Source organism: Vidua macroura, chromosome 2, assembly GCF_024509145.1.
Source record: "Vidua macroura isolate BioBank_ID:100142 chromosome 2, ASM2450914v1, whole genome shotgun sequence".
Lineage (NCBI taxonomy): Eukaryota > Metazoa > Chordata > Aves > Passeriformes > Viduidae > Vidua > Vidua macroura.
Genome location: NC_071572.1, coordinates 76,307,171 through 76,327,004, shown reverse-complemented (window position 1 = coordinate 76,327,004; position 19,834 = coordinate 76,307,171). Strand labels below are relative to the sequence as shown.

Below are 19,834 nucleotides of genomic sequence, written 5' to 3'. Positions count from 1 at the left end.
CCTTTCCCCTGTATATTTTTAACCACTTTCAGAAGCTCTCATCAGGCAAAAAAATTACACTAGCTCAGTTGGAGAGGGGTGAGGTAGAAGGGGAAAAAAATCATCTTCTTGTTTGCAGTTGTCGCATGCCTGCAAAAGCATCTTCCGGGTGGCAGGAGCTGCTGTTCTGGTATATGCAGTGCTATTGTATTTGCCTTTTCTAATTAGTTCTGTTTCTGGCTGACACAAAACTCTGGGTAAAATACAAAAACCTGAAGTATCAAGAGGCAGTGGCAAAAATAAATAACAAGCCGAAGTGCGTAGTGACAAAATAGCTGTATGGTTTATTCTAAATGATGGAACTGTACTTCAAGCCCTAATGATCTAAATCTGAGTTAGCAAAGTGGAATAACCTGATTCTTTAAGCTCTGCAGGTTTCCTGGGATATGCTAACATTCATTGCTTGTTTTAAAAACAGCAGATGAAGTGAATGTAGAATATTATCTGCATGTAGGAGACGTAGTCATTGCCTGGAGAACCTGGATGAATTTTGCCATAAGCCATAATGCTGAATGTCTTTTCTCTGAACTGTTGAAGTACAATAGTTAAGTGTATCTGGAAATAAAGACATGTACAAACAGGGGACTCATTTCTCTGAGGAATTTCTCGTGAAGGCCATGGAATCTTACACCATGTTCTGCTTTCTGAAATAGTCCAGAGACTCAAGTGAGATTTCATACCTCTGCCTAGGTTTCATGTATCCTCTGGAAGTATTGTGGTAATACTGAAGAAGGGACTGAGATGTGTGTTGAAAGAAGGATAAATCTAGAGTTCTGCTGCTGGCTTCTGAAATCTAGGTTTATCTTGATATCTTACTAGATTGAGCAGTGGTTCTATAGCTAAAAATTGTCAGCCCACTTATTTTAATGAGAGCGTTGGACAAGCCAGATTTCTACTAATTCAGTGAGAATAGAGTCCTTTGTGCGAGAGTTGGGCTGTTGGGTTTTTTAGGTATGCCTCTGTTTTGATGAAGTTCTCTGTAATCCTATAGGTCCCTTGATTGTTTCTTAGCTGTTTTTCTCTGTCAACAGAAAATCAATTGAAAATCAAAGAAGAAAAAGAGGAGGTAGAGGAACAGTCAGTGGAATCAGAAAGCCTGCCTCCTCCTGTGGTCAAAGAAGATGAAAATGCACTTAAAATTAAGAAAGTGGAAGAAAAAGAAATTATAAAATTGCCAGTAATAATGAAATTAGGAAAACCTTCAGAAAACAATGAAGAAAAGCAAACTATCAAGGAAGAAAGTGACTCCTTTAAGGAAAATGTCAAGCCTGTTAAAGTAGAGGTGAAGGAAAACAAAACAGAACCCAAAGACCTAAAAGAAGTGAAAAGCTGTATGGACAAAATTGCAGTTCATGAGCCAGAAAGGTTAGAATTTTGTGTTAATGTCAAAACTCCACAAGAAATTGTGGAGAAATCTGTGGAAGAAAGTGAAAAACTTAAAAATGACCAACAGGCAAAAATACCACTTAAAAAGCGAGAGATCAAACTGACAGATGACTATGACAGTCCAATAAAAGGGCCCCTGTGTAAATGTGTTACTCCAACAAAGGATGTCTTGAAGGAAGAAGGGAAACCAGAAGAAGAAGCTTTTAAGAGAGTCCCTACCATTACTGCTCTATGTCCTGATGGGAAAGTGCTAGTAAATGGAGAGGTTAGCTGTGAAAAAATAACCCCGAGTGTCATACAAAATAGTAAGTCAGAGCACTCTGCTAGTGCTATGGAAGACAGCACCTCATTACAAGAGAAAAATGGAAAAAGCGGGGAAAAAGTATCAGACTCTCTAAATTCTGTTAGTAAAATTATAAAAACATGTGAGATTGAGAAAAATGCAGTAACTGTGCTGAAAGAGATCGGGCCTGTGGTCTCTGAGGTTTCTAATCAGAAAGTGCCTTCAAAGGAGGAATCTAGTCCTGTGGAAAAAGAATCCATTGACAGCACGACTACTGAGACGGTAGCAGAAGAGGCATCAAACTCTGAAGACTGTGCCAAAACAACTGAAGAGGAACAATCCCCTGATCTCAAAAACGACAGCATGCCACCACCCAAAGAATGTTCAGAGAAGCTAGAGATGTCCCCAAATGAATCTGCTCCTGCAGAACTGCCTAAGCTTGCACTGGCTGATGAAGAGACTTTGAAAAGTAAAGATGAGCCTGAGGAGAAAAACGACTCTCCAAAAGCTGCTGAGATACCTCCTGCAACTACTTCACCTGTCACAGTAGAGAAACCTATTCTGGAAAAGGAGGACTCTGATAGTAAAATGGCTCTACCTGAGGAGAGCAAAGTAGAAGAAAAATCCAGCCCAGAAAAACAAGAGGAAGAGCCAGAAGCTGCCAAAACAGAGCCAGATAGATTAGATGATGCCCATGCATCTAATCTAGAGGACTCCTCAGAAAGTAAAAAGGAATCTCCAGTAGCTAAAAGCAAATTTAAATATAAGCTAGTTTCTGAAGAAGAAACCTGTGCAACAGAAAATAAAGAAATAACTTCTGAAAGACAAAAAGAAGGAATTAAATTAACAATCAGGATCTCTAGTCGGAAGAGAAAGACAGAAACACCGCCAGAAGAGGTCAGCATTGGCCGCACGTTAAGGCGGTCACCAAGAATATCCAAGCCTACTCCGAAAGTTGTGGAGACTCGGGATCAGAAGCCTGAGAAGAAGCGGCCTGAAGAGGAAGAGGAGAAACCTGCAGCAGCACAAAAACCAGAACGAAAAGAAGATGCAAAAAAACAAGAGAAGGAGACAAATTCTAAAGTTAACAAGGTAAATACAGTTTTATTATTTGGGAGTAAAGAAAACCCCCAATCTTATCTATAAGGAGAATATACTCTTACATGGGAATACTGAGGATTATGTTCCTTTGGTCAGCTTTTGCAAGAAACTAGCTTTGCAATCCAGTTAGTGAACTCAACCAATTTAAAAACACCCCCTAAGAGAGTGCTAATATCTGTTGACTTTTTATAAACTTGGACAGTTTATAAAATGTCACTTAAACAGTTTATAAACAGTTTATAAAATGTCACTTGGTCTAAGTAGACCAAATCAACCTGAGTGAATTCTTCTAAAAAATGGCATGATCAGATGTGAATCTATCTGTCTGTGTGGCTGAATAGACACTTGTAACCCCTCTGGATTTACTAGATGTATACCTGTTGGTGTCTGGTTCGTCAGAATCATCATAAGCTAAAAAGGAACCAACACATGGGGAAGAATAAAAATATTATGACTTCTGCTTCTAAGTGAAGCTGAAGGTATTGTTGCGGTGAATTCATTATATAATTTAGCTTTTCTCACATATGTGATGCACATTTTAATGTGGGTACAGGATTTTGTTTCATATTAGCTTCTGTTTATGCAGAAGAGATCTTTAAAAGTACGTGATGTAAATATATCACAGAAAGTTAAACATATATTTGTCTGGTGTGCTTCTGAGACTGTGTATTTATAAATAACCTTTTATTAATTTATCTTCTGTTTTCTCTGGATATGCAGCACAAAACAAAAGAGGAATGATGAGTTTGTATTTTCTAAGTGCACTTTTTAAAATCAACTTGTAAAATCCTATTAATTTTCCACTGCAACGTATTTTTGACTGATGTAGTTTTCCCAAAGCATTCATTTAGAATGTGAAAGAAAGTTTCTTTCACATACTGGTACATTGGATAACCTTAATAAATGAACAAACAGTTGATTTTTAAGTGAATGGTAAAAATCTATACTGAAAAATGCTGTCACATGCACGGAGAAATGAAAGACAAATTTTTCGTTTGCAGATTTTAATTAAAAAAGACAACATGTGAAAGTAAGAGTAAAGTAAAAGTAAAGAGTAAAGAAAGTAAGTCCTGAAAGTTATTAGAATTTTGAAGTACTGTTGCTACAGGTGTTTTAACTGTTTTAACTTGATTTCTGTTTGTGAAAGAGCAAGAGATCTAAAGATGTTTCCTTTCCTAAAATAATTATCATAGAGGAAGAAGTTTGAGGCTGTCATTTAAACAGGATGAAGAATACCAGGATCTTTAATAGCTTACTTTATATCTTGGGGTTCCTTTTCTTTTTAAAAATGGATCTTATTTTCAAATCAAACCTGAATTTGAAGTTGTGATGCTGTAGGATGAATCCGTAGCCTAAACTGAGACTCTGTAATGGATTTGAAACACCTTTGCTGCTAAAGCTTAAGGAACAGTAAAATCTCTAAACAGGTAGAAACTGATGTTAAGAACCTGAAACAAAATTTTACCAATATGACAAATGCTGCTTTGGTATGAGTCCATCCTGCTGGAGAAATAGAATATTTTGTGCATTTTAGTTTATTCAGCTTATTCAGGTCTGTGAATAATTTAGTCTAAATCCAAACAATATTTTGAGTTTAAAAAGCTGGAAAAATTATTTTCCATTTTCAGTCTCTGTGGGAAGGGGGTAATAAGTTCTGAGAAAATGACGGGTGTGAGAAACAAGTCAGTTAATGGGAATAAAAGTTTTTTCTGTTTGACATGTTGCTTTAAATCTTAAAATATCTTAGTTGCACAAAGTAGTTTAAGTAATTCAGAATAGTCTTCTGAATTTTAATTGAAACCTGTTTTTTATTAAAAATATGGTAATATACATATTCAAAATGTTTTCATTCATAATATGGTATATGATAGAAGGGGGTAGATGCCCCTTTGATTAGCAAAAAAGAAAGACCAACTGAATCATGTTTCACTTAAGGAAAATAATGAAAAAGAGTAAATATGAAAGAAGACCTAGATAGAAGTTATGCACTTAAAAGGTGCAGTGATCTTATTCAGAAACAAACACATTTTCCAAAGTAAAATAAAATGCATAAACTCTTTGGGAGGCAGGTGGGAGAAAAAAAGATTCACTTTGGGTTGAAGCAAGTTATCATTAAAAAGTCAAAAAGTTTTAAGTGTGGAATTTACCATGTTCAGTACAAAGTTGGCCTTGTCAAAATAGAAAAAAAGAGTCTGAGTGGAAAAATTTGTCTTCCTACTTTTAAATCTTATTTGAAATTTTATTTTTGCACGTTGATGCAATTTTTTCCCCTTTATCTGGTTGCATTTTAAGGATCTTGGAAAGACAACATATTCATTGAAATACTCTGCTGTAAATTTACTGCAGCTGTTCTGACTGAAATGAATCACTTTACTCTGGAGGCGAATATTTGTTTAAGATCTGTGAAGAAACTCTGTGGGCTTCCTTTGTGTTTTTCTTTGAAATGATGTCTCATAGAGAAGCAAAGTTCGGTGGACGGGTACGCGGACACGTGGCAGGTGGAAATACTCAAGTAATGAAGAGACTGAGGACTCTGAGAGTGAAAAAAACTCTGAGGAGGAGGAAGAAGAGGAGGAAGAGGAGGAAGAAGAAGCTCCACCTGCTGATGACGATGAGCCCTGCAAGAAGTGTGGCCTTCCCAATCATCCTGAGCTGGTAGGTTTTTGGGGAAAGCTTCTGCGGGTTGTTGTGTCAGATTTGGTGGATTTGCTTTGATGGTGTCTGAAGGCACGTCTTCCTTCAGGGTGGCCATACATAGCAGTGTGTCTTCTAGTTTTTAGGTGGTAAACTCAGGAGTAGATGAGTTACCTTGAATAAGGAGGGAAGGAAGTTATTTTTCCTGTTTGCCAAAACAAAAATAGCATCTTTTACAAGATGTAACACACCTTAGCCCATTGAGAATCAGTCTGGGTGAGGCTTTGAGGTTATGCCTGCAGTTGCAATGAATGCAGAGGAAGTAACATTAAAAAGAACTCCAGCAGTGTGATGTCTCCTTTACAAGGCATCAGTGACATAGCCACACAGCTGCATAGTCTTCTTCATTGGATGTAGCTGCATCTCACCCTGAGGACTGAGTACAGCGAAAGCCCAGACAGATGACAACAAGATTTTGCTATTTCTTGTGGTTCTCATTTATTTGTGGTAGATACCATCATGAATTCCTCTGTTTATCTGGGAAATCATCATGTGCAGTCCTGAATCCAGAAAATAAGCCCACTCTTGGGTGTTTGACAGATATCCTGACATAGCTGAGAGAAAGTTTGTCCTTTAGGATGTTAGAGATAAACATTTCAGTAGATATACACACAGCTTATGCCAGCTTTGTTCTCAAGTTTTATGGAAAGGGGTATCTCAAATTTTACCCAACTAAATATGAACTTTCAGTAGTTGCCTAGTTGTGGATGCCCTGCAAGTCTGCAAGACTTTGTCCCTGCTGCCAAGGTTATAAAGTTATCCTGACTGAGGAAAAAGGCCAGGTTTCCTGCGTAAGAGAGCACAGGGCAGGTAATACCACGTCTTGTTCAGATGGAGTTTTCCACTTAGTCTAGGATCTGGAAAGGATTACCCGATTCTACACTAAGGGAACATAGTCTACATAGTCCAGTAGTACTAAGTAGTGAGAAGATACAGTAAGAAGAAATGTGATGTTAGCACCACCCTTGGCCCTGGAAGTGTGGTACAGGATACGTGGTACAGGGTTTTTTTTTTTTGTTTTGGCACAGTCCAAACACTTCTGCGTTGGCTGGGGAAATATTTGTGGAGCTTGTTAAATGTGAATGCCAAAAGATACTCAGGACGTGTTTTGTTTGCACAGATTTTGTTGTGTGACTCTTGTGACAGTGGCTACCACACAGCCTGCCTTCGCCCTCCGCTGATGATCATCCCTGATGGAGAGTGGTTCTGCCCGCCTTGCCAGCATGTACGGTTCCTGTGTGACTGCACTCTTCCTTGCAGCTTTCCTTGTGGTTGTGGAGATTGGCTGGGACTTTAGCAAGTCCTTTCTATAATCTTTTTTGTCTGTTAACAAGTAGACTGGAATGAATGGTAGGACTGCTGGTCTTCCTCCCATCAATTAGTAAAACTGAGTTTGTGACATGGTTTTCTCTTTCTTAGTTCTGCTAGTGATGAGTGACTGTGTGTTGCTGATTTTTAGATGGGAATCTCCAGTCACACTGATTATCTCCCATCTCTGATTAAATCACAAGACTAGTACAGTATTAAAGATATAATGTCTTAAATTTTCCCAAAAGAAACATTTAAGTTGTTGTCCAGGAGGCAGGAGCAGTAGACAACAAGGGATGGATCAGTGGCCAGAGCAAGCAGCTGTTTCAGAGACATTTGCTCAGAAGCTGATTAGACAAAGCTGCTGTTACTGATTAATCTCAGGGTATAGTTTGTCTGATGGGAAAGCCAGGGGTGTTCTAGTCAAGTAATAGACCAGTATGAATCCTTATTCCAAGGTTAGAAGCAAGGTTGGTACTACTTGGGAGGATAAGCAGAAATTATGTGATGCTGCCCTTGTTAAATTAACAGGAAACTATTTGTACATATTTTCAGAATAATCTGCCTGATCCAAACCCCCTTTCTTGGTTTTAGAGAAATTCTGTGCCAAAAGGGCTGTTGCCTGACAGTAAGCTAGTGACATTGAGCATGATGTGAGATGACTCTATTTGGTGTTGGTTTTTAATTGTCTTCTGAGGAGTGTTTTTAAGTAGTGATGATTTTGAATATGTAAGAATGTTTTCTTTACACTTTTAGTTATAGCTTATCCTTGTTCTGTTGCTATTAAAGTACTCTTCAGTATGAAAAATGACAGTTTGTAAAAGAGTGAAGAGCATCCTTGGAAATAGTATAATGAGGGCATTAACATGGACTAAGTCACAATTTGTCCATTAAAAGTCGTTTTTGCATACAGCTCCTTGAGTATTGGGTAAGGAAATGATTCTAAAGTGTATTTCTGCTTTTTGTTGCAGTGCTCACTGAACTCATCTAGTTCCAACTTCCTTTGCCATGGGCAGGGACACCTTCCACTAGACCAGGTTGCTCAAAGTCTCATTGACTTGGTGGTGGAGCTCATGTTTTAAAAAGACAGGCCTTATAGTAAAGCCTTGTTCATTGAAGAGGAGCCTGCAGTAGCAAGGCTTCTTCCAGATACAGACTTGAGTGAATGAAGAGTCTGAATGTTACTTCAATGTGAAAATTGCTGGTTATGAAGTAAACTAATACTGTGTTTCCTTCCTTTAGAAATTACTCTGTGAGAAATTAGAGGAACAACTGCAAGATCTGGATGTTGTCTTAAAAAAGAAGGAGCGCGCAGAACGCAGGTACTGTTGTTTGGATGCACTCACAGCAGTGCTGTGCTGGGCGTGGTAATAATTGAGCAAGCATTAAAATAACTGGGGACTGGGGAGAAAAGCAGTGATGAGGAATTGGTAACACCAATTTTGACTTCCCACTGATTATTGCTGGCTCAGTGCTGGGACAGCTTGCAAGAAGGGAGGAAAAGTACAATAACTGGAAAAGATAAGCAAATACGTTTGTACTAAAATTTGGTTAAAGTGCCTGAGCACAAATTTTACTTTCTTGTACTAATAGTTAAAGGGTTTCCAGCACTGGTTCAGCTGACTGTCAGTCATGTGTAGAATTCCTGCTCTAAGCAAGTTTAAGTATTGACTTCACTCCAAAAATCATCCAGATTATTGTGGGATTTGAGAGTTGTTGCTTTAGATCCTGTTAAACTCTGCCTAATGTACAAGATTATGCAGCAACTGCTGTAGACCAGTGGATCAGTGAAGTTTTACAGAGTCCCAGAATATTCTGAGTTGGAAGGGACCCAAAAGGATCATCTAGTTCAACTCTTCAGGGAATTGCCTGTGCAGGAATTGAACCCACAACCTTGACATTATTATCACCCTACTCTGACCAGCTGTCCACCCCTGCCTTTACCAAAGGCTAAATGCAAACATATTTACTGCATATAGGAACAACAGCCTTAACAGTTGGAACATTCTATTGGCAGTTTTCAGACCTGGAAATGAGGGACATGAAACACATTCTGCGTAATTTATACCTTTTAGGACATATATTGAGTACTTTGCAGAATTTAATAACATCTGTATGCATTATTAAACAAAACTTTGCATGAATTTTATCTTAAAAGGCAAATTTCACCAGAAGGTGAGGCCCTTTTAAAGAAAGTAATTGTGGCAGCTTATATTTGTGGCAGGGCCTGTAATATTTCATGAAATGTAGTGAGAAGATGGGAGCACAATCTGTGTCTGCTTTCAACTTTCTTCAAATCTGTTTGTTATTGCTCTTGCAACAGCAACAGTGATAGTGACAGATCAAGTACCAACTGTTCCTGATGTTACTACTTCTGCTCAGAGTGTATCTAGATCATACTGTGGTGAAATTATCCTTTGCCAATTTTGCTGAATTTGTAGCTGTGGGAATGAAACTATCAGCCATTTTTATGAGTGAACTCAGCAAATACACAGCTTCCATCTGTGCAGGGGTATGGGACACACAGGAACTCTGCTGCTTTGCTTTATGGTGGGAGTGCTCTTTATTAGTGAGCAGTATTCTTGGACCTACTTTGGTAAATATTCTGCTGGCAAACATTACATGGAATCTAGCTTTTGCCAGTCTGTCTTGCTTTCTTGAAATCACCAGTGTTGCATAAAAACACAATGTTCTGAGAGCAACAGGAGAGCATACAGTTGATATCATAGCAGTTTTCAGTGTCTGAAACAGCTGTTTAATAACTGTTTTGCAATTTGATCCTTATACCAAATGAATGTAATGCTTTATAATGTATGCCATAAAATTGAGGTTTTTTTCTTAGAAATTCTGAGTTATAATAGACTTCACAATGCAATAGTTGAAGTCTTCCAACTTAATGCTGTATTGTTGCAAATAATAAGGTAAAAAGGCTGAAGAATCATAATGCCAGAGGAAATGAGAGTCATTATTACAGCTCAGTGTATAAGTTAAAGCAGGTTGGTTGCCTGGGGCACAAACATACTTGAATGCAGTGTTTCTGAAAACTCAGTATGTGGTTGGTGTCTGTCTTTTTGGAAAAGAGAAGAAATGCAACTCTGTCATTATGGATCTGTCTACCTAATAGGTTCTTTGAATCAGTGTTGCTATCACGCTTTTTGAAGTAGTGATGTTGTTTTGCTCTTTCCAGCTCTCAGGAATCTGACTGAGGCTGATTCAGCTGCTCAGCTGTGTGCTTGCACATCCTCAAGCTGTTATGTCACTGATTTTTTTTAAATGAAACCTTCAGGTTTCCTGTTGACTTACAAATACATGAATAAAATGATACCTTTTTCTTCCCCGTTTTTCTGTTCATGAATTCTAGTTCCTTTCTCATTTCTATAATTGTATTCCTTGCCTTAAAATGTTATTTTAATTAATTTTCAAGGACATAGTGATTTTGCACAACATCCTTCATCCTCATCCAACCAATCTAATGGTGCCCAGTTGGATGAGGATTTCTTTTCATCTGTCATGTAGGAATATTTACATTAGGATATAAAACAAATTTCTTGTATAGACAGCCAGTCATTTCAGTAGACATAATGATACCAAGTTGTTGAAGTCCATGGCCATTTTTACTCCTTGTAAGTATTATTTTAGGAACTGTGCTTGTTCATTTTATTTAAGAGTATTATGCTAGAAAGTGCAGAAGGCTACTCAGGCTACTTTCAAAATTTACTTAGATTCTTTAGAACTTAATGAAAGTATTGTAAACAAAATTTTTACACATAAGTACTTCTATTTGCAAAACATAACACAATGAAATAAACATCTCTGAAATGAATATATGTTGTGGGCTTTGTAGCAGTTATGTGCATGATGTGTCCTGTTGCAATTCAAGCATAGTGCAACAGGCTCATACAAGCACTCCCTGTAACTTCAGTAGTCTGATTTTGGTTGATTGAGACACTGCAGTTAAAAAATCCAGAGTCTTTCCAGACACCAGTAAATGCCACCAACTTTCATTGTGCTCTTAATTTCTTTAAATTACGCCTTGTTTTCCTAGAAAAAAGGCTAGTAGGGACCTATGGTGATGGGAATTTGGTTACTTTCCCTAGTCCACACTAGTACCTGGCTATTCTTCCTCAGAGACTGTTCTTTGAAAACTCAGTTCAGCACCATGAAGTTCACCATGTAGTGCTGCTTGTGAGGTGTTAGGAAATCCAGCTCTAGTTAGACAGATACAACAGGACTTAGAGAAGACTTGTGTCGTCCAGGAGCCAGAGTTGTCCCTGAGGCAATTCATATGATGCAGAATGTCTGTGTTGAGAAAATCTAAGTCTAAACTGAATTTTGCTTCCATAGATTTAATCCTGTAACACACTGTTGACAAGGAGGACAGCCTGCTTGTCCTTACAAGAGTCCTGTGTTTGAGTACTTCTCTATCTCCCATCTTTGGTCAAGTGTTCTCTACACTGGTCCATCCTATTTTTTCAGCACTTCTCTATAGAGTGTGTCTGCTGCCGTCCAGTAACTCCCTCAGCTGGATCACATGTTTCTTGGAGAATGTGTGGTGCCCAGATGGCTCTAAGTGCTCCAGCCAGTTGTGAACAGGACTGCCATGGCAGGTGTCCTGTCAGCTGTTGTCCTATTTGCACGTCCATCTGTTATCATAGTTTTTGAGCAGCAGTTTGACTCTGCTCAAAGAGTCTTTGCTCAGGCTGTTCTTCTCTGGCAAAGAACTGCTCTGTAGGCAGTTATTTGTCCCCTGGTGTTTCTAGAGTTGGTTCCTATCTTGACATATTTTTTCCAGTTCAATGTGATTCTGAATTCCCATTTTATCTTTCATTGCCTTCATGATTGGTGGTAGTTACGGATCTGACAACATAATCTTCATCACAACCTTAGTATGTTTCAGTTGGTTTTTACTTGCTTTTTGTACAGTAATTTAATAATTTCTGTGGTGCCTGCCCACAGTCTTCAAGTACTGTTGATTGCCAGAACTCTTTGGAAATCTCTTACGTTTTACATGCAGGAAAAGGTAATCACATGAGAATTAGCATATAATCCCAACTTCAATATCTTTTCACTTGGAACATCCTCTTGGGTTGCTTCTGCCTAGTAAGAGCTTCAAATGGTGTTAATTATAGCTTTATTTTAGATGTCTGCAGACTTTCTGTAAGCTTATTTTCATTTTCTTTCTCTCCTCAAGAAAAGAGCGATTGGTGTACGTGGGTATCAGTATTGAGAACATCATTCCACCTCAGGTAAGCTAGTGTGTCTCTGTGGTATTGTTGCTTTATTTTCCAAACTTCTCAGGGAAGAAGTCTGTCAGTGCTGTGTCAGAGGTGCTAGTAGCATCTTAGAAAGAAAAATCAATCTATATGCAGATCAGAAATTATTCTAGACCCTTCATTTTAGACTGAATACAGCAGAGAAACCAAGGGAGCTTTATGGTGTTTATTAGAGCCACCTGATGCCACTAAGAGTCCTCTCCCAGTGAGGGATTGCAGGACTACCTCCCTGCCCATTACAGTTGGATTTTGAGTTGAGTGCTCAATATTCAGCAGTTTGTAAAGGTGCAAATCAGTTATTTAGCTTTGGTGTTTGCTGTGCAGTTATCTAGGTCTGAGCTAATTGTCATGGCTTTCCTTTGGAAACGATGGAAACAAATGTTTCTGGTTTATGATTCAGAGGGATTGTGTAGTATCTCTAGGCAGCATAGCATTTGCCTTCAACGAGTGGATAAGGTCATGTAATTAAAAACTGTAAACATTTAGCATTTTATTAACAGATGCTTTTGTATGGTTTCCCTTGAGAAAAGAGGAAAAATGCTTCGATTCACATGAAGAACAGCTTCTTCTCACTTAAATACACTTTAAAGCAAGTCTCTTGAAGTCTTAGCCAAATGCTTTCATCTGGAATTATATAATCTGTTTTTTGCAGTTTAAAATGGAACTTTTGTTCATTTTAAACATAGACTCTGCCTGGCTGTAACAAGACCAGCTTTTTCTCCCTGTCATTGAATAACAGAAAAACAATTACAGATTTTACAGACTTGCAAAAGAATCTATGACTGAGAGCAAATATTTGAAAAACGGGGGCAGATTATTTTGCTTTTACATTAATAACTTGCAAACAATATAATAAAACTAACCTGCATGAAACTTAATTAAAACTGCACTGTGTAAAGATATCCCTGTGCTCAGTATGTAGAGGTGTTCAGTTGCCACATAAACTAGTCCTAGGAGTATGACCCCAGGCATGAGCTCAGAATTGCAGCATAAACACAATGACCCAATAGTCTGAACCTTTAAATTCTGTGTTTGGAAAGTTATGTAGCCTTTAAGGGCAAAATGTGCAAATTCACCTGAACTTCTGTAATAGATCACTATATTACAAGTTAAAGAAAATGTGCTGTGTTGGGCATATGAGCTTTCTAGACAGAATGAATAATCTGTATTATAAGTTCAGTCATAATGAGTGTGAAGGGACGGAGGAGATAAAGAAAGCTTTTTTGACACTTCTGTCTTATCTGAACAGGAGCCAGAAATACCTGAAGGTCAGGAAGAAAAGAAGAAAGATTCCAAAAAGCCCAAATCAAAACTTGAAAGGAGATCTACCAGAACCCGAAAGTGCATAAGCTACAGGTCAGCAGCTTGTTAAAACAGCTTGTACAGCAAAAGTCATACTGTTGTTTCCTTTCTGAATCATCCCACCACTTCTTATATAAACTTTTACCTTTAACAGAGAAACCCAACTAAAGTGTCTTTGTTCTCTCCTCTGAATACTGGTTATGCTCAGTGGTTGTGAGAGCATGAGGTGGTATAGTGAAGGGGTGATGCATTAAAAAAATGAAAACTTATGTGGTGTTTTGTTCAGGAGTACTGGAGAAGGTTTTGGTACTACTGCAGTTGCTAGAGTGAGTTAAAGCAGGTGAATGAAACCTCTCCTTTCTCTTGCAAGGGATACTTCTGCTTGTGTCTAAAGGCCTTCAATTCCTTGCTCTCTTCCCTCTCCCCACCTTAGACCTTCCTTACAAGAAAGGGGCATGAAGCTTGCAATGTGATTATCACACAGTGCATCTAAAAATGCAACTCTTTAGAGAAATCTGTAACTCTTTAAAGAAATTTTGACAAAAATTCAATTAGTAAATGAAAGTGCCAAGATTCTGCATTCTGAAAGTAGAATAGTTCACTAAGGTTTTCAAAATTCAGCATGATTTTAATAACAGCTTTTGTTTTCAGTGTATTACCAAGTTGTTTTTATAGATGGCTTTCTAAATAATACCTTGTGACACTGTATCATCTTCAGTCCACCAGGCAAGTAAAATGCCCTTGGGATTAGAAGATAATGTGGTTTCCTGAGAGATTGTGGAGGTTTGTCCCGGTTGCATCAGGAATGCTAAAAAAAAAACTTCTATCTTTCCAGTAGTTGCTCTGTGTAAACCTTTATCGTCAAAAATTATAACATTTCAATACTAGAATAGTAAACATTCCAATGATAACCATCATTGAATTTATAGTCAGCCTGGTTTGGCTGCTGAGGAGAGGCATGGCATTTGTATAGGCTGGGTTTTCCAGCCTGGTCAGAACACTCACTCTGACTTTGCTTAGCTGTTGGATTTCTGGTAACTTTTTGAATGAACGGCAGAAGTCACACTAATGAAAATGCCATTGCTGCTTTGGGAAATCAAGCATTCCTGTAGATAATGTTATGCTACAGGCAAAACTACACGGATCTGCTATTATGTTAATGCCAGGTCAGGCAGCATCTGACCAGGAGAAAAAAAAACCCTTGCCTGTAGGGTGTGTGTGGCACAACTTCAGCAGGACCCATGCTGTGCACTGACAGTAAATTTTTACTGAATGTAATGTTTCAGAAAAATCAGTGTTCTGATAAAAAGTGATAATCTTTCTTACAGACTACATCACACACATAAGTTTGAGCTGGTGAAAATATTACACATACCAGTGTGTCACATTTGTATGTCTGCAGTGAAGTTCCACTGGTGTCACTGAGAGTTGTGACAGCAGGGGAAAATAAATGCTTGAAGTCTTATTCCACTAGGAAACAGATCTGTATTGTGGAACATCCTGTTTCTCTAAAGGATCTGTAATTCCTTTGTATCATCCTTCTGTTGAATCCTCTCCTGAGCAAGTTAGCAATAACCTGCATCATGAAAAAAGCAGCAGCAGAAGAAATTATGTTCTATTACACTTAATAGACAAGCAGCTGTCAGCTCACCTGTGGCTGAGCTCAGGTTATTTGTTAGCAGTGGTTTGAAAGCATTAAGTGATTTCACACATTTTAAAGAGGGTGATATTTTTAGCTGTGTGGAGGGAAAATTGTTTGAGTAATGTGGAACTAATCTTACTGATGGAATAATATCAGAGTTATTGCCTTGCTGGGTAAAGCAGCCTTGAGAGTGGCATGCAGTTGTTCCTAAGGAATATAAAGATATCGGAAGTCCATCACCTTATTTTTAAAGGAGAAAGTGTTTTATGCTTACTATTGGAATACAGAGTAAAGTATTAGATTCATTTTTTTCTTGTACTGCTGGAGGTTCCTATGGAGGAATAAGGTAAATATAACTGTAATCTTTCTTTCATGACTGAAAAGTGGAATCTTTAATGACCGTATTGTCCAGTTGTTAGTTGTCTGTATCTGAAAAAAATACAAAAAATTAACTTTTTAAAAAACAAGAAGAATTTGCATCTAAATAAAAAGTCTTTTCTATATAGTTAATAAAATTTGTACTTTTGCATGTTGGAGCTCAAGGCATCCATTTTTTTGAACAGGTAACAATCCGTTCTTATGGAATTTGTATTCATAACTGAAGAAACAAACTGAGGTCATCTGTGTTGCAAGGATTGGATCTTTTTACTTCAGTTTGCTGTTCTCTTTAAATGAGTTACTCAGGGTGCAGTTTTACTCAGTTATGCAGTTTTATAAAAGCTGTTGCAGGACAAGCACACGCAAAGACACTGCTTTTGCTTGTCCTATTCAGTTATGTAACATTGCATTACAACTTATTTTTGTAGATTTATGAGGAACTTTGTACTTTGTGTTGTATTTTATCTGTTCAGCTTAGAATGTTGCAGATCCATAAAGTATCATGATCTTTAAGAGTACAAAGCAGCTATGTGAAATCAATTCTGAAGGAAAATATGGAGAGAAAAAAGAATTGTATATTGAGTTTAATAGATGATTCTCAGGCTGTTTTGAAAGTTGGTAGAGCTAATGTCATCTAATAGAATTTGTGGAAAAATGATTAATACTTTGTGTGAAAATGCTATTGAAACTATTTTAAAGAACTTTCAGATTATATATGTTTAAATTCAGAGGCCTGTTGTGTAAAATGGGGGAGGGGATTTTCGTTCATGTAAGTCAATAGTAAGACAGGCAATGGTAAATAATCCACAAGCAAATAGAAGTAAGAAACACAACTTTGATAATAAAATAGCCATTTAAAAAAATTCTGGCCCATTATTTTAGTTAATTATGTATCCAGCCCACTCTCTGTGCAGTGTAATTTCTTCAGATTTTGAGGTATATTTTTGTAAAGATTTAATTAAGGTTCACTTCAAAGTGGTAAATGGAAGCTGTTGTTTTTAGGTTTGATGAATTTGATGAGGCAATTGATGAGGCAATTGAAGATGATATCAAGGAGGCTGATGGAGGAGGTATGTTTCTGATGTTACTTGTTTTGCATTGCAGTAGTGATAAGAAGATGGAGAGCAAATTTATTTTGATATGAGAAGCAACAAATAAAACCCTCTCCCTTTAAACTCTGTAGTTTGCCAGGGATTTTTTTTGCTGCTGTATTTTTGGATGTGAAGTAAATAATTTCCCTTAGGAGTGGCCATCTCATGCTGCCAAAAGATGTCAGACAATTAGTAAAAGTTGATAGTTAAATCCAGCCTGTACAGGTTTTTATATATGTAATGAGTAAGTTTTGGATTTGAGATTGGAATGGCAGCAGTGCTATTGACATTTGTTCCCTGTAAAAAGAGGGCTCACAAATTGGTCTGCAGTTGGATCTCCTAAAAGACTGGGTATACCAAATTGTCTTAATATTCATCCAGTTCTATTAGCACTTCTCATCTGAACATGAAAAAAGTGAAATTCTGTTCTTTGTTGCCTGTTAAGGCGACATGGGACCAAACCAGAGATCTTCAGCACTATCTGAGGGATGGAGGTGGATTTGTGCTTCTGCATCACCTTAACTTGCCTGAAGAAAACAGTTATGAAACATTGTCCCTCAGTTGTTTGGCCTGTGGCATCTCCAGACACTTACCAGATTCAGAAGCTTGTGGATGTACGCAGACAATCTGAAACTCTGTGGGTGTGTAACACAAGGTCCATTACAGTACACATAACTAAGTCTCAACACTAAAGCACCTTTTCCAAAACTCCACTTTTTGGCCAAACCACAACTCAAATCCTTCATCTCCCAAGAAGGATATTCAGCATTATGAAAAAAGTGTATTTTCTGGTAATTGCCCTCTCAAAAGCACTGGCATGGTAATAATGTGGGTTGGGGTTGAGCATAAGAATGCAGACACTTAACCATGACTTTCTGCATGGACCTCAGTATTTCCAAGTGACCACAGTTGGGGTGTGTATGTCAGCAGCAAGACTCTGGACAGAGTCTTGCTTGACAAGAAAATATTATACTTGACAGAAAATAAACGGAAGGTAGGCGCATGCAAGAAAGATCCGTAGAAAGTTAAACAAGAATATAAACTTGCTATTGTTTCCCCTTTCTGTCACTGAATTCAGGCATTGGCAGAGGCAAAGACATGTCAAATATCACAGGTCACCGTGGAAAAGACATTTCCACAATCCTAGAGGAAGAAAGGAAGGAAAACAAGCGACCACAAAGGGCTGCTGCAGCACGACGCAAGAAACGACGGCGACTAAATGACTTGGATAGTGACAGTAACATGGATGAAGAAGAGAGTGAGGATGAATTCAAGATCAGTGATGGGTAGGTCTGCAATTTAACTTCTACCACAAGTCACTGACCTCTGCAGGCTTCTGTGACTCTGCAGTGCCCCTGAAAAGATCACCAGGAGCATGTTCCCCGTGCTGGAATGGCACTGCACATTGCCAGTAAAAGTTAGAGGATGATAGAATGGTTTGGGTTGAAAAGGATCTTAAAGATCACCTAGTTCCAAACCCCCTACCATGGAGTCCTCCTGGCTTAGGGGAACATTGTACTGGAAAAACTGCATTCTGGATCCATGTGCTGACATCATCCAACCTGTATTTTAAGCATAATACATTCTGGAAACGTTACTGTGATGTTTGAGGCCTCACTACAGGCTTCTGTTAGTGAAGAAGCCAGGTGGACTCAGTTCTCTGGCTGATATGACTGTCGAGCAGAAATCTGTAAGAAAAATGTAGATAAAATGAGACTGGTTGTGTTCCCTTTTAAAAAATAGAGTTGAAAATTCCTATTTTGTAGGATTATTTTGGCCTGATTGTCATTTAGAAATTGGAAGAGGAAAATTTTCATTATTTAGAGCATACAAAACCTGACAGACAGATTCTGAAATTAGTTCTTGATTGCTGCTCTGAAGGAGGTAGTTTGAAAACAGTCAAAGAAGTGGCTTATACTGTAGAAAACAAATACATATCATTGCTCTAGCTGACTGAAACTCACTTTCCAGAGACTTCCTCATCATTCAGTCTGAACAATTACTGATGTTAGAAAAAGTGATAGTTTTAGATTAACTTTATGCCTCAATGACGCAACATAATAAAGCAGGCATGAGGCTGTAGGCTCTTTACCAGCAACTTTTAAAGCTTTACATCAATCATTGTGTCAATTTACTAAGTGTATGGAAAATCTGTACAAGATAAATGCAAAATTTGAGCTTTGTTTTTCACCTGTGACCATGCTGAGGACATTTCAGTGGCACCATGAATAATGTGCTGGAAATTTTCAATCAATGAGTGTAGCTTGTGGACATGTCACAGAATTAATAGTGCATTGATCTGTTAAAGTGTGCTCATGCATTTTCAACTCCATCCTCTGCTTAGGACCTTCTGAATCTTACAGTGGAATTTAGATTCAGCTGGAAGCCAAATGCAAGTGACTGTATACCTTCAGTGTTCAATGGTTTTTAAAAAAGCCTTGACTCACTTGAAGTTATGGGAATGTTACAAGTGTATAAGGTTGTGAGGTGCACGTTTTGCATTAGAGTCATAGTTTTGTATTAATACACAATATTCTAATTCTCAGAAATTGTGTAGGACAGTTCTGGGCTTGTGAGGGAAAGGTCACCTTCGTTAGGACATGGTTGATGTGTTTTTCCCTCCACAGTTACTACTATGCAGACATTACATTGCAATGCACAATATGAACACTCTAGAATCTGTCCTATGTTAATACCACCTGCAGTGTTGGTTTGACAGAGTGTTTATATCCACCTGCTGTTGTAGTCTGCTGTGTAATGTCATGCACTGTAGAGCCATGCCCCAAATACACAGCTGAAACCTCATGTTAGTGATGACAGCTTGTTCTCTCTGGGTCTTTGCTCCTCATTATAAGATTTGTGCTTTTTTTTGTTTTGTGTAAAATGATATTTATCACTTGCTTGTAAAATACAAGTACTAGCTCAATCCTTTGGTTGTGATACCTATCTCTGTTGTCTGGGGGTTTTCTTTGAACAGATCTCAGGATGAGTTTGTTATATCAGAGGAAAATCTGGATGAAAGTGAAGATGACCCACCATCAAATGAGGACAGTGACTCCGAGTTCTGTGCCCGCATATCCAGGCGACACCTCTCCAGGCCCATGAGGCAGAGCAGGCGGTTACGAAGGAAAACAGTCAAGAAAAAATACTCTGAAGATGACGAAGATGAAGAGTCTGAGGACAATTCAAGTAGAGAATCTGGTGAGTATAAGCAATCTTTGATATTTTAAGTACTCTGTTCTGGAGAGAGAGAGAGAATGGCAATCTGAGCTTCTGTCATGACTGACTAGCTTGTTTGCTTGCTTTGGTCAAGTCAGATGTTATCTGTGCTGTAAAG

At 38.1% G+C, this 19,834-nt stretch overlaps 1 protein-coding gene across 1 annotated transcript in view; it reads left to right on the top strand.

Moving 5' to 3' along the window:
• RSF1 (remodeling and spacing factor 1) overlaps positions 1–19,834 on the top strand; it is a 67,856-nt gene that overhangs the window by 36,474 nt on the left and 11,548 nt on the right. The window contains exons 6-14 of the mRNA XM_053971073.1: positions 1,071–2,800; positions 5,267–5,464; positions 6,624–6,728; positions 8,054–8,133; positions 12,003–12,057; positions 13,334–13,440; positions 16,409–16,476; positions 17,576–17,783; positions 19,475–19,698. Of these exons, the coding sequence (XP_053827048.1) occupies positions 1,071–2,800; positions 5,267–5,464; positions 6,624–6,728; positions 8,054–8,133; positions 12,003–12,057; positions 13,334–13,440; positions 16,409–16,476; positions 17,576–17,783; positions 19,475–19,698 (2,775 nt within the window). The remainder of the gene's footprint in view (positions 1–1,070; positions 2,801–5,266; positions 5,465–6,623; positions 6,729–8,053; positions 8,134–12,002; positions 12,058–13,333; positions 13,441–16,408; positions 16,477–17,575; positions 17,784–19,474; positions 19,699–19,834) is intronic.